Raw genomic sequence first — 15,745 nt, 5'->3', positions numbered from 1 at the left:
TATCACAGCTGATCCCAATCTGTCCTTGCCCAATGCCCATATGAGCATTTTCCAGCACTGGATAGCAATCAGAAGAGGGAACCCTGACTTTTTTTTCCCCCCTCTCCCTAACCCAGAAATGTCGCAAGTCTACGAATGTGCAACGGAGATCAGCTAACTTTGCACTGATGGGACCTGGATCCTTCCAAGTCTGCAGGACTTAGTAGCACATTAGCTGAGCCATTAGCTGTAAATTATCTCTATTATTAAAATTCTATGAATTCTTCACTTGTGAGAAATATTACTGGTTCTGCCTCTGAGAAGGGTTTTACCAACTGTGTACGGTGTAAACCCTTCCATTTGGCAATAATTAGTGTCATTCACAGGGGTAACCAGGATAGCTATTGTTGGAAATAGGTACTCCTTTTTATATGGGGTATTGGCATATTTGATTATTTGATAAGCGTTGTATAGGGAGGTTAAAACTGCATCCAACCTGTGCTGTACCTGAGTCAGGAATGGCTGACATTCCATTTCCCACTATTGTTACTTATCTTAAAAATACTATTCCATATCATGTATTTGACTTTCATACAGTTTAAAATTTTGGTTTTTATCTGTACAGCATTACCCGAGCATCAGAAATTACTGAACGGATTCTAGTTGCACCAAATCTCTCATACTGTAAGGATGTGTTGCATAGCTATTTTTAATATTTAGAGTACAATTTGTTCCAGTTTGCATTGTACAAGGCTGTTTCCCTCCTGCACATGGGTGGATACAGCCTAAATTCAGGCTTGAACAACTGCACTCTGCACAATAACATCCTTTGATTTCTATTGTGTTTAAGGGATACCTTAAACAGTCTTTCTAAATCAATGCAATATTGGAGGCGGCAAGTTAGAAGGAACTAGGCAAAAAGTTCCAGAGGACTGGAGCAAGGTGGCTAAACAAAGTCATCAGCGATTAAATAGAGGGAGCAGGGGGAAAGGAGTAGCCTATGTTAGAGGAGCATGTGTGGACAATTAAAGTTGGAGAAAGTCACCAAGGTAGGGGGCATTAAGACCATAGAGTTATTTGAAACTGAGAGCAAGAATTTTCAAGTCAATTTGTTGGGGCACAGGGAGCTGGTGGAGCTCGGAAAGGTTGGGGTAATGAGAGTTCAGAATTTTATAGTAGTAAGAACATGAGCTGCTGTGCATGAATTGGTTTTAACTTGTGAGGGGCAAGATGCGAAGACGAGCTAGGAGAACATTACAGAAGTTGTGTCTTCTAGTGATGAAATAGATTAGGATTTTAGTGGCAATGGTGGATAGAACCGTAGAAGTTTACCCCATGGAAGAAGGCCATTCAGCTCATTATATCTATGTCAGCTCTTTGCTGGAGAAGTCCAAAACTAATCCCACTACCCTGTTATCATCCCAAAGCCTATATCTTCCTCTGCTAGAAACGTTTATCTACTCCTCCCTTTAAATATGCAATGATCTTGGCCTCAACTACTCTCTGTGGCAAAGCATTCCATGCTCTTAACAACATTCTGTATGAGAAATTTCTCCTAACCTCTTTCCTCTCCCTCTTTCCTCTCCTTCTTAGTGATCATTTTAAATTGATAATCCTTCGGCAGTGACTCTCCAAACAGAGGAAATAGTTGTTCCCTATTCACTCCATCAGAACCCTTCATAATTTTAAAAATGTTTATTAAATCTTATCCTTCTCTGCTCAGTTAGATATAGTCTCAGTCTCTCAAGTCTCTCCTCATAACCACAGTTTTCCATCCCTGGCATCATCTTGGTGAAACTTTGTTGTACACCCTCTATAGCTTTGATGTTTTTATTTAATGGGACCCACAAAACTGCACATAGTACTTTAACTGTGGACTAATCATTGCCTTGTTATAGATCCATCATTACCTCCTTGTTTTTGTACTCTAACCCCATATTTTTAAAACCCAAAATGCTTTTGGCTTTTTTTGTGGCTTTATTTTTAATTTATTTTTTAATAAGCCTCTATGAAAGGCCTTATGATATTTTCCAAGTTAAAGGTGCTATATAAATGCAAGTTGTTATTGTTTATCTCCCTTTACTAGATAGGGGCAGAGCTATGTTGAGAAGGTGAAAGAAAGCAGTCTTGGTAATGGAGTGAATGTAGGGGAGAAAGTTCAGCTTAGAGTCAAGCGATATGCTGAGGTGGCAGTAGAAAGATTGATGAAGTCATAGCCAGAGAAATTCCAGGACGAGAACTTTGGGGAAAAAAGGAAGACAAGGTGATAGTTGAAGAGAATGGAGGGGTTGAGCGTGCGTTTCTTGACGACATGGGTGAAAAGTGCAGTCTTGAAGGAGTTAGGGACAATGCTGAATGATAGAATTAGGGTGATGGTGTTGGCGAGCATAGGGTGAGTCAGTGAAGTTGGTTGGTAGAGTGCTGGAACGGAAGGGGATCAAAGGAGAGCAGGTGATGGGTTTCATGATAAGATGAGATTTCTGAGAAGGAGATGGGGACAAACTATAGCAAACAGGATGAGTGAGGGCTTAATTTGGGTGAAGGAGAGTTGGACGGCGAGCAGGAAGGCGAGCTGGGTATTGAGAGGAAGGTGAGTGGCAGTCAGAAAAGGCCCATTTTTAGACACATAAAAGTTCTCATTTTCTGAGTCCAAAGTTGGGGTGGAGGTTTGGAGGAGGGAGATCTCAGGAGGCGGTTTGTGGTGAAGAGAAGTTCGGAGTTGTTTCTGCTTTCTGGGATGATCTTGGATTAGTATGCTCTTTTAGCCAAGGAGAGGGAGCGATGATATAGATTGAGGTAGACCAGCCAGATCTAGCAGTGGAGAGCCAGACTGGTTGATCACCAAGTGCATTCGAGTTTACAGCACCTGGACTTGAGGTTGCCACGGTGTCCATTGTACTAGGGAGTAGCGAGAGTGAAAGCATTTCATGAGAGTTGACCGCATCCAAGATGGAGGCGAGACAGTTGCAGAGATCATTGACAAAGGTATTGATGTCATCGCATGTAGCAGACTAGAGGAGGGGGAAGGTTGGAATTATAAGAGTGTTTGAGAGAGATTTGGAAGTAGTTTTTTCCAGTGGTGGTGGAATGGCAATGGAGGGATTTGGGACAGGCAAGGGGATATTTAGGAGAATGAAAATTAAAAATTTGTCAGAGCCTGCTAAATTATAGAGATCTTATGTGATGATGTGAACAAGAAAGTGGCTTTGGAGGTTGTAATTAATGAATAATAACAACAAAACGGGTGGGGGGAAGAGAGAGATTGTTAATTCATGAACAAAAAATAACTTCAAGCAGAATTTCGTGCAGTTCCTAGAGCCTCTGCATGACCAGAACTGATTAATGAAAAGGTTAATAGTTTGGGCTAATAGTTTGAACTTGTAGAGATCTGTAATTTAAAACTTTAATTGCACTTGCCTTCCTCCACCCCCAACCATTTTCAAGCTATTTTTACTGCTTCCCCTGCTTTCGATGTCTCCCCGCACTATGCTGGCTAGGAGTGTGGGAAAGCAGACTGCCTCCAGAGCTGTGCTACCGTGCTCTTGATCCAATCACTAGGAAGTGTACAAGAGCACTCCAGTGTGAATTTCTTGCTGAGTCTCCCTCCAAGCAGTGAAGTGCTGAGTGTTCACTCACTGCCTCCCCCCTGTGGCACAACTAAGATGAGAAACTCAGCATCTGGGGAAATTATGGGTGCAAGCCCATATCCTGCCACTCCAGTGCTCCACAGATTTTGAAAGTAAAACCATGCATTGGACCATCGATGCTGTTTTTTTCTCATTAGTTTTCTCCTATGAAGGCAGCAGAACTACAGGCCCCAATGTCCACCAGTACTCTGCCCAAGTGGTCATTAGTTATGACCCTTGACAATGAGAGTCAGCAGGCGATTCGAATATGGAGGGAATCACAGCCAAGCCTGATCCTATCCTCACCCAACATCCCCATACGCACACTTTAAACAAAGGGTTTCTGGATAATGCCCAGGAACAGGAGCCCTGGCAGACTTTTGTTTCCCCAAACTTTTTTGGCAAGTTTCATTTTTATAAGAGCTCACACCATGATTTTGTAGTAAGTGCATCGTCCAGTGTGATACTGAGCCCTTTAAAGCAGTACGTCCCAGTTTTGATCTCCTGTCTTTGATTAATTCAATAAGCTGAGGTTGCAGTAGGGTTTTCTACAATTGGTTTCAGTACCCTGGGCTAGGGAGGAGACAAATCATCCAGAGTACACATTCCTGAATGTCACAAGTGACCTCTGCGGCAAAGTGCATGTGTGATGTGAGGTGATAACAGGATCAGGCTCAACTGTTATGTCTCTTCTACGATTGAATAGCCTGCCGACATTCATCTAAACACGAAGAATAGTGATTTGGCTGATATAACAGAGGGTGCCCAGCACCCATGGCACCTTACCACTGCAGGTGTCGGTGCCTTCAGAAGACACAATTGTAGGAACAAAAAGGGGAGGGGGGCTGATACTGGCTCCTACACTGGTTCAGGGAGTGAATAGTTGAACCCATAAACACCAGCAAGGTCCCAGGTACCATCTCTGCCTTGTGCTGTGCTAGGTGATATTAGCTGGGGTATTGTGATTTAGCCTCAATGTCCTTTGAATAGGAAGAGGAAAATTGGCTATGGTGCTCCTGAATGCAGTGGACCCAGCTGAAGTGTGAACGTTATAAGAAAGGACAGGTTTGGCTGTGATTTCCACCTCACTCCCTAGGGTTGCTGTCAAGGCTACTTGGACGAGGTACTGGAGAGCGCATGTGGAACCATTCAGCTGATGAGCAAACAGGAAAGGAGGGGAGAAGAGAAACATTGGGAGAAAATGACTACTCTTAAAATAGTTTAATTGTTATAACATTCATATGTTCTGGACACTATAGAAACAACTGTAATTTCTACACTAGTATCATCACAACTAATCAGTGACCTGATCAGGGTCTGTTTACTGTGAAATTCCCAGTTTTTTTTTGCTCTTAACCCTGATGATGATGTATCCTCTTCCAGTACCACATAACTGCATTTACTAATAAATGTACCTGTTTTTACTACCTATGCAACGAGTCAATGAGATAGAAAAGTAGTAACTCTGCTCAGTGAGGGTCAAGGGAGCTCCTTTCCAAGTTAAATATTTTACAGCAGAGTTATTGAAGGGATGTCCTCATGTTAAGTTTTTGTTTCCACCTCTGAGTCCAACCCCAACTCACAAGGAACAAGTTACACGGTTCACATTACTTATGGAAATAAAAAACATAGTGCAGTCGTCTGTTCAATATCCTCTAGTATTGCAAAAATATTACTGTAGTTCTCTGACTGTTCTGTATTAATGGTCACCATAGGGTTTGCCAAGTTTGGAGTAAACCCTCATCAAAATATAAACCACTTCAGTTTGGTAATCTCAAAAATTGTCAATATGATGCATCCTAATTACTGTATCTCCTTGAGTAAAATATATTTATTACTGACACATAAAGAAGGCAACTACCCGCAAGGAATACAGTTATTTTAAGCCGCTTTTACAGTAATTCTCATTTAGTTCAGATTCCAGGAGACCAATGTCCATGAACCCGTTCCCTGAGTTCACACTAAATCAGGCTCCCACATCCCAGCAGTAGAATCATGGGCCCAGCTTTTTGCAGATCTATAATTCTATCTATGGCATAAGGGAACTGGATTAGTGTGACACCAGTCTTCCCAATTCCAAACTAAATGAGTGCCAATGTTATCATTGGTTTCAGTGTTATGCTGGGGGAGAGGGAAGAAAAATGGGGAGGGTATACTTTAAATGATTGGTGTGATAACCAATGCAAGAAAGATTGCACAACTCTGTTTTCACCACAAAGTACATCAAATATAAGCTAAGGTCTTAAATTTTATATATGCTCTGTTCTCCATCTCTAACCCCCAACCCCCACCACCACCACCACCACCTCTACTCAACATATATGCAGAACTCTAGCAATCAGTTTTTGAATCCGATGAACCAGCTGGTGATGTGTGTACTTAGTGTTTCACAGTACACATGCCATAAAAGCTGGATTAGATATCATGAGGAGGATGGCGGTGAGCTGTATGCCATGTGTATGAGACAACACACCATTTCTAAGACTGCCAGAAGTATCTGAGATTTCAGACGAGTGAAAACCAATTCCTCCCAATGTAGCTTGTGCTGCTTAAATATAGTTTCTTTTCCTGCCATAAATATGTGACTTACCCAGTCTGCAACTCAGCGGTTGAAGCTGTATGGTACCAAATATCTCCAGGTCCCACATCACTATTGTCTATATTGAGATTTCACAACATCATACAATCTGTTTCTGTTGTATGCAACACCGTGCAATGATGAGAAATTGGAAAATAGTTGCAAATAAACCGGTATCTTATGGGTGACTCACTTCCAACTATTATCCTTTAAGATGTCCTACATCCTCACTGTGTTGAAATCAGACTCTTTGCACGATCGCCTACTCCAACTCATTCTTTCCCAGATCTGCAATCTATACTACTCCTTACATTCCTGTTACCCCACATTCATCCTACATTCAACATTTTTTAAACCCAAACTTGGTGTCACCTAACCACTACTTAATTTATCTAGGCTTTCAGCTTTGGTGTGATGTACAATGGGCCTTGACCCTTCACCTAGGCTTCTGAATAGAAAGTACATATTTTCTTCAGAAGCTGTGCAATTTCTTCATAAGTCAAATTTTAAATGTTTTTAGTTTAGAAAGTGGTTCAGATTTGAAAGAAATTAAATGAACCTTGAAGCATTGTATTATATTCTTTTATAACTGAACCTACATAGCTCCTCCAACAAGAGGATGCACTCATGAGTATCTCATGGATGGCTTTACAAGAAAATCATAATAGAACTTCAACAAAGAAAGCTGCATTAGATGTTCCAGGTCTCAATGACATTGGCGTTCGCTGGGGACCAAATGTACTTTGTGGCTTTTCTGCAACGCGCTCACCTAAAAATAAACTGTGTACATATCTGATACTCAACAAACCTAGAGAAATGCACAGAACAATCAAAACATGTTGAGTACAAATTACAATCAGCACTATTCTTGTACAAATGCTTAATGTGCTCCAGATCCCCCTGTGCGCGCTCTGAAGGCACTAATTTGTTAGTTAATTCCTGAGTTAAAATAGCACCGAGAGGAATTTGGTACAAATACATTAAGCGCTCAAACAAGAACAGCACAAACCCCTTTTTTTTAGTATTCTTGGAACAAACAGTTTTATTTTTGGTTTTGCCTTTTGAAATTTTCCTACAAAACTAAAAGGGACTTTTTTAACTTTGGAGGATTGGGGGTGGTAAGGCCTATGTGATAATATGACGTTTGAGTGTTATAACTCTCACCAAGGGAATCCACGTTCAAATCCCGATCTGTATGGCATAAGAATTATAGTAGCATTAGCACATCAGACTCTTAGTTAAGTCCTGAGTTAGAATCCCATTTCTACCTAAAAAGGTGGGGGGGGGGGGGGGGGGGGAGAAATGTTACCAGTAGGTTGGAAACAGGCCATTGTTGTGCCCAGATTCAAAAAGGGGACAAAACAGACACTGCAGACTCATTAGTCTCACCTCCATTCCGTCTAAATTAATGGAATTGATTATTAGGAGTAAATCTGAGCTGTATTTGTATAATAGCTCAGTGAACAATAGCCATCATACCTAACCGCCTTCTTGATTTCTTTGAGGAAGTAACATCCCAAGTGGGACTGTGGAAAACCTTACGACATAGAGTATCTAGAATTCCAAAAGACATTTGACAGTCCCACATAAAAAGGTTATCAGTCAAACTCACAAGTTGTGGGGATTCAGGGTAAGCCCTGGGAATAGATAAGAAACTGGCTGATGGGTAGAAAGTAACATGGAGGGAGGTAGAATAGGATGTACCAGGGTTTTGTGTTGGGATCGCGAAGTCGGCAAATTTGACAGATACCAAATTGGGAGAGGCAGTGGAATTGGAGGAAGCAGCTCAGAAATTAGAAAGTGAATTGGACAAAATTGGTATATGTACAGATCAATGGCAGATGAAATGTAATACAGACAAGTGCAAAGCTTGTAGGATGAAAAAATAAGCAACACCGTAATCCATGAATGGTGTTGAAATGGCGATGGATGATGTGGAAAGAGACCAAGGAGTCTTAAGTAGACTCAGTTCTCAACATGTTCAACCAATGCACAGCAGCAATCAACAAAGCAAATAGTGTTAAACTACATAGCTGAAACAGTAGAATACAAGCCAGAGGATGTGGTGTTCAAACTGCACAGTGCTTTGTGGCCAGACTGCATCTTGAGTACTGTGTCGAGTTCTGGTCACTGAAACACAAGGTAAACATTCAAGCGCTGAAAGCAGTGCAGTCCCAAGCTGATCCCGAATGTCCGGGGTCTGCTTTATAGCGTAAGACTGGAGAAACATGAGTTCATCAGCCTATAAAGAAGGATCTGAGAGATGATAAAGAATATATGTGATAAATAGTACGTGAAAGGTAAATGTGGAATATTACTTTAAATTAAATTGTAAGACGAGGACAAGGGGACACAGGTTGAAACTAGTAACTTTAAGACTGATATCGGGGAGTTTTTCTTCACGCAGAGAGTGATCATTACTTGGAATGAGCTCCTGGGTAGAGTGGTCGAGGCAAAAACCCTGGATACATTTAAGATACAATTGGCTGCTTCATTGGGGGACTATAGAGTGCTTCTGGATTGGTGAACTAATATGGGGCGAGTGATCTTCCTTATCTGTCGTCTTCTTTTGATGTTTGTACTTGGGCTGGGGAGAAAATCTTGAACAAATACATCTTCATTCAGACTTTACTGGAATAGATTTATGATCCATTCAGACCAGAAAATCCCAAGCTCAGTCCGCGGTTTGTGCTGAGATAGTTGATTGTCAGCCAGGGTTGAAGTCGGTGCTACAATTGCCCTCGGTGCCCATGGGGTAAAGACAGGAAAAATATCAATCTATCTCTTATCACTATCCAATGACTCCTGTTGGAAAGTGCACCTATAGATAGAATTGGGCTCAACTGTGATGCCTTGCATGGCTAAATGACAGATTGTCCATGCTCACAAATGAAAAGTGGGCACTTAAGTGAGATTCCAGAGGGTGACTGAGTAAAATTTGGAGCCATCAAGAGAAAAAATTGGGTGGGTAGGGAGAGAAGAATTAATTCTTTGTCCAATATTAAGCATAAACCAATTTGAATGTGCAAGAGAAAAACATAATCCTTCTGCTTAATTGCTAATCAGTTGCCTGTAAGGTGACAGACCAATTTGAATGGTGGTACTGCGAATTGTCCAGGAAGTGAACTTTTTTCCCCTAAAACAGACTGCAAGGAATGGTTTCAGTGGGGCACAGACCGTGCTGAACTTCAACCTACATTTGTTCAGAGATTATCCTGAACCCACCATTGTGTTTAAACATTGCTTCAATGTCTTTTTTTTCACCCCTGCAGAGATGTAATAAAAAGAATTGACCAATCGGAATTTGAGGGATTTGAATATATTAACCCCTTGCTGATGTCATCAGAGGAAAGCGTATGAACAAGCGGCATTTGAAAGGTGGGACTGTTTTGCCTCGTTTGTCAAAGGTCAGCTTCAGTGAGCTTCGGACTCAACTTTGACTCTCTCGAGTTGGTGACTTTTTCCTAACCTACCTGCATGCAAGGTTGTGGATCCGGTGCAAGTTTTCCAAGAGTACTGCAAACCATGGCGACTGCTGCTGAGCAACATAAATGAAGGTTATTTCAGTGGTAGTCTTCCACAAACAGCCACAGTTTCTTCTTATTTACTGGACATTGATTCAACTGGCATTTTGTTAGTAAAGGGAAGACTGCCTGATCCGTGCCTGCTTCCATGAAGGAATACTCCTTTCGTTCCCTCAAAACAAGGAATTATATGATGGCTTCTATGAAGGAACTTGGAGACGCTGCACTTTTCTCTCTCTTTATAAGTAGATATACAGAGGTTTAACCTTGAGAGAAAGAATGTACTGTACAATATTATTTGAGAACAGTAGTATGGGTAACTACACCTTAACCTGTGATTGCCTTTCGACAACTGGCTAATGTGATTTACAAACCACTGGCTCTAACCTATACATAAGCAATAATAAACAAGAAATCTGTGCTTTATTGGTCAATAACGTACACTTGGATTAATCTGGGTGTAATGTTGTGTAGTAGAGATCTAATCCAGAAATACTTTATTAGCCAATGAATCATAGCTTCTCGTTAATTGCTGCTATATTATATAATGCCATGGAACAGCTGGACTTGAAAGAAGAAAAAAAAAATCAGTGTTTTTATCTTATTGAATATAGTGTGATACAGCTAGATGTGAGTTATCTGTTCATGATTATTCATCCAGTTTTTTTTAAACTGCACTGTAGATTGCAACTAAAACTATACTCCAGTATGTTTTTAGTTACTTGTTAGACTAGCCAAAAGTCACTTGTTGGAACTATTCTTCGTTTAGTTCTGTGATTGAGAGTGGAATTTGTGGCTTGCAAAGAAATGCAGAATGTAGTGGCATTCTTCCTTCTCCCCAGAAAAATATATTGAACTTGACAAAGGGGGATTGTGTATGTTAGAAATGGTTACTCTGCTTTATACTGCATTTTAAAAGCTTTAAGTAGTGTAGACCATCTTTTAACCCTTAAATTAATGTTGCAACTAATGCCACTTGACAGGCACTTGGAAGGTTAATCTGAACCCCTAATTTCTCGATTTCTAGCTACTAACAAACCAGCAAAGGAGAGATTTCATTTTTGTAAGCGAGCATCTTGTCCAGAAGCCATAAAAATGACAAAGTGTATTTCTTCCAACGTCAGTTTTTTTTTAAGTTCCCCTTCAAAATCTACATTCGCCACATTTATATACAGCTTTCTTTTTTTTTGACACACAGCTTCTAATCCAGAAATTAGGGTACTCCTTATGTGGATTCCAAAGATTCGTTTTGAGACAGTCAAGTGCCTAAATAAGTTCTCTCACCGGGTCAGATTCGTACTCTATTAAAGATTAGTTAAAACCAGAATCCAGGATAACAATCTGCAGGGATGTAGGAAAGAACAAAGTATCAGGACTGTTGGAAGTGGAATTGCCACAAAAATGTACATACCTTATTCATAATTTATATTTGAAATGGTGCAATCTGCTGCTTTCTAAAAGGAGGGGGGAGGGTGGCGGTCTCAGAATCGTATGTGTATGTGGGCAAAAAAATATTTTAAGGACTATGGTTCTTTATTCCTCTGCCCCAGCCTGAAGAATGACAAAATAAATGCTCATTGTAGTAATTGGTAAATAGCTGGTTAGTTTGAGCACTCTGTACTAACTAGGAAACTGTCTAAATAATTACTACACATTGAGTTACAAACCTATGTGGAAATGATGAATTTAAAGTCTGCTTTTTTTTATTGTGGGTTGAAGCCTGCTGCCTTGAATTGGTTATAGACTATTTAACCCTTTAACCCCTGAGTCCTGGTGTAAGAAGGCTCCCAGAACAGTGCTTCTAAAATACTCTCATAATGTTGTATTTTGTCTGTTAATCACGGATACTTTTGCTTTCTTCCATTTCACTCAAATTCTTATTGAATTGTTTACATTCCATTCATAAAATATTGCACAATTAAAGGAATAACTGGAATAAAAGGAATACGCTGGAAAATTCTACAACAAGAACATAAAATGCTAGAAATACACAGCAGGTCTGTCAGCATCTGAAAAGAGAAAAGCCACAGTAATGTTTTATGAGAAAGGACAAAGGGTCTGTACCCAAAATGTAGGCCTCTTCTCTTTTCTGGACCTGCTGTGTATTTCTGTTTTTCTTCACAATTGTGCAATGCTGTTTAATCAAAAAAAATAATCTATCAGCACGGACAGAATCCTTGGCTTTATGCCAGCTCGAGCACAGTTCGCTCAAACCTAAATCTAGGATTATAGCAGGTGATGGGATTAATGCACACACTGTCACCCACTCCCTTTTATTTAAATCAGATGATCCATGGCATTATATACAATGGCTGGTACTGCACAGGTCTTAGCCAATCAGATTTTAACCATCTGGACTATGACAATACCTAATGATAAGCCGGCTGCCAATTTTTGGGGTCTATACACAGATTGAAGTGTAAAGCAGTGGTCTCTTTCTGTTGCCAAATACACCGCCATTTGCAAGTTCATTCCTCTCCATTTTTGCTATGTAAGTGTGCGTGCGTCGTTAAGACTGATTATATGCTGAGGGGGGAAAATTTTATATTTTAAGTATTCCATTTTTTAAATTTGAAAATTATGAAGGATGTGATCTAAATGTGTGCTAATATAATGTTTCCATGGTCAGGCTAAATGGATGTATGATCTCCAAAGGCAATACCGAAAAAAAGATGATTGTAATCAGTGTTCGATCAGAGCAAATACTGGGAATAGTGTTGCATTTATCCTTAATTCTCTTATTAATAGCTATATAAATATAAACAATAACAGAAGCACAGAGCCATGGCTCCTTGGACTCCAAATTCTATTTCAAGACATTTTTCTTAAGAAACAGAAAATGCTGGAAATGCACAACAAGCCGTCGGCATTTGAAAGAGAGGCAGATTAATATTTCAGGTAGGACCCTTCATTGAGAAACTGATATATATTAAAATTGCAGCCAGGACTCCCATGAATTCTGTCAGATTTGTGAACCAGTTGTTTACACACTAATTTTCTTCCTCCATATGCAATTCACTTGCCTGTAGATATCATAGAAATTTACAGCACAGAAGGCGACCATTCAGCCCATCATGTTGGTGCCGGCCGAAAAAGAGCTAGCCAGCCGAATCCCACTTTCCAGCTTTTGGTCCATTATCTTGTAGGTTGTGGCACTTCAAGTTCATATCCAAGTACTACTAAAATGCGATGGTTTCTGCCTCTACCACTCTTTCAGGCAGTGAGTTCCAGACCCCCACCACCCTCTGGATGAAAAAAAATTCTCTTTAACTCCCCTCTAACCTTTCTATCAATTAATTTAAATCTATGCTCCCTGGTTATTGACCTCTGCTAAAGGAAATAGGCCCTTCCAACCACTCTATCTAGGCCCCTCATAATTTTATACACCTCAATTAAATCTCCCCTCGGCCTCCCTTGTTCCAAAGAAAACAACCCCAGCCTAACCAATCTTTCCTCATAGCTAAAATTCTCCAGTCCTGGCAACATCCTTGTAAATCTCCTCTGTACCGTCTCTAGTGCAATCACATTTTTCCTGTAATACGGTGACCAGAACTGTACGCAGTACTCTAGCTGTGGTCTAACTAGTGTTTTATACAGTTCTAGCATAACCTCCCTGCTCTTATATTCTATGCCTAGGCTAATAAAGGAAAGTATCCTGTATGTCTTCTTAACCACCTTATCTACCTGTCCTGCTACCTTCAGGGATCTGTGGAAATGCACTCCAGGTCCCTCTACACTTCTCAGTATCCTCCCATTTATTGTGTATTGCCTTGTTTGTCATCCCCAAATGCATTACCTCACACTTCTCTGGATTGAATTCCATTTGTCACTTTTCTACCCACCTGACCAATCCATTGATATCTTCCTGCAGTCTACAGCTTTCCTCCTCACTATCAACCACACGGTCAATTTTTGTATCATCTGCAAACTTCTTAATCATGCCCCCTACATTTAAGTCTAAATCATTGATATATATTACTGTGTACTTCCTTTGTATCCAGCTGAGGAAAATCACAACTGTTCAAGTTACTGCACCGAAAATCTAAAATACATCTTTTGTTACCTCTCTGTTCAGAGAAATGGTGGTACAGTAGCACTGCTGTAAAATCAGGAGTGTGTCACTGGGTTCACGTCGTGTCTTTGAGTGGCAATGGGACAGTTGTCATCATTTATTCTTAATCCCTGTGTAAACTAAAACAAAAATCCTTAAAAGTGCACCAATGTAAACATTGCCTCCATTTCACCCATCCTGGGATCCAATCATTCATGGGAGAGAAGGGTGGAACAAAAAGACTCCAACAAAAAAAATCCAGTGACCAGTGATTATATAACAAAATATTTGATGTGAAATCCAATTCTAAACAGCTATAATAGAACCTATGCCATGATCTAGTAGAGGAATTCAAACCTCACGTGAACTCCACTCCCAATTTTTAAAAAATATAGAAATCTAAATACAGGTGGTCATTTTGGCCCATCGTGCCTGTACCTCTGCTACCTCCACACCAAAGCTATCTACTTTATATCCATTTCCCTGCATCATTTAATATTTTATTTAACTCCCTCTTTAATCGATCCCTTGGAAGTTTGTATAAATGAGATTTGACTGGTTTGCATATGTTCAATATGCTTGGTTACTTTTAAAACTTTTTTTCTTAATCACCCATCATTTGATCATTGGATATTGTCCTCCCCCCACCCAACCATATGCATCATTGCCCCCATGTGCCTGCTTTTATTTATGTTTCTCTTTAAATGCTCATCTGAACTATTTCACCAGTATTTGCTGTTCTTAAGCTGTTCCATCTGCCACTAAAATCTGTGAGCTTCCATTTTGCTACTGATCATTCACCACAATGAGTAATTGTATGCAAATTATTTAGGAGAGGGGTGGGAAGAAAAGGGGAAGGGTTTGCAAGAGAGATAATAAATATGCAGCCTCGTCTACCCCCAACTGCTACCAAGGTCTTAGCTTTACTGGCTGTATGCACTTAATTTCAGCAAATTCTCAATCTGCATCATGTGTACAGAACATTTTGTGTGGAAAATTGCAGTGGGAGACTGCCTGGGGAAAATAAATCAGTTTGGTCTGACCTGTTAAAATTTAATAAGGTTCTGGTGCAAGTGTACAGTGGTCTAACTTTGATTAGTCCTTAATGAGAAATTAGAGCTAATTTAATGATTGTAAAATAGTGAAATGTTCATTGTAGTTATTTTGTATATGACAGCAGTTGATTTATGGGTGTGAATTGTACTGTTCTTGCCTATTCTCATAAAAAAATGCTAATTTCAAAAAAAACATTCTGATGGCTTCTGTGCCACTCAAGGCTAATTTTTATTGTGCAGGAATTGGTTGAACTAATCTATAAGATTCAGGGCTATCCTTGCACATCTGAATTAAACATTTCACAAAGTATAACAAAATTAATTCAATATTTAATGTGATGCTTTCAGTGTACAGTACAAACCAAGTTCTTGACTCCTCACTATTTTGATATTCACGTCAGGTATTGCAACTCCAGGAAGGACTAGCAGGGGAGTTGGATTTGGCTCAGCCTTTCTGAGGGGAGCAGTCCTTTTGAAGATGTTTTCTACAACATTATGTGAATTCTTCAAATAAATTCTTAAGAGCGATAATAAATAAATGAAATCATACCCATGGACAGTTGAGATGAGCAAGGAGTTGGTTATGTTCCATTTTGTAGAAAAATATTTTTTTTTACAAAAGTTGAAAATTATGGTTATTCATTCAACTCCAGATAAATACATAACTGTATTCAAATATCAAATTGATTAAAAAGAACTGCAAATGGAAGGAATCTGACATTAAAGCAGAAAATGTTGAAATTAAACCAGTCTATCAGCATCTGAAAAGATTCTGATGAAGGTTTTTTTTAACCTAACATAAGGTACATTTTGCCAGGCTCTGCCCACAGTGTGCAGCCTTGTTGGACGGATCACAGAACTGGCCCTAGAGTGTTGAGACCATGACCCATGCTCCTGCTGAGAGCAGAGCTGTGCAAAATTTACTCTGATAT

The 15,745-nt window shown here is 39.9% G+C and overlaps 1 protein-coding gene across 1 annotated transcript in view; it reads left to right on the top strand.

The window, feature by feature from the left end:
• prkcz (protein kinase C, zeta) overlaps nucleotides 1-15,375 on the top strand; it is a 377,802-nt gene extending 362,427 nt beyond the window's left edge. Inside the window, exon 18 of the mRNA XM_067970242.1 lies at nucleotides 9,456-15,375. Within this exon, the coding sequence (XP_067826343.1) occupies nucleotides 9,456-9,543 (88 nt within the window). The 3' untranslated portion in view covers nucleotides 9,544-15,375. The remainder of the gene's footprint in view (nucleotides 1-9,455) is intronic.
• Nucleotides 15,376-15,745: the final 370 nt, after the last annotated feature.

Source organism: Heptranchias perlo, chromosome 32 (assembly GCF_035084215.1).
Source record: "Heptranchias perlo isolate sHepPer1 chromosome 32, sHepPer1.hap1, whole genome shotgun sequence".
Classification (NCBI taxonomy): domain Eukaryota; kingdom Metazoa; phylum Chordata; class Chondrichthyes; order Hexanchiformes; family Hexanchidae; genus Heptranchias; species Heptranchias perlo.
Note: the sequence above shows the minus strand (reverse complement) of the source record. Positions and strands in the feature narration are given on the sequence as shown.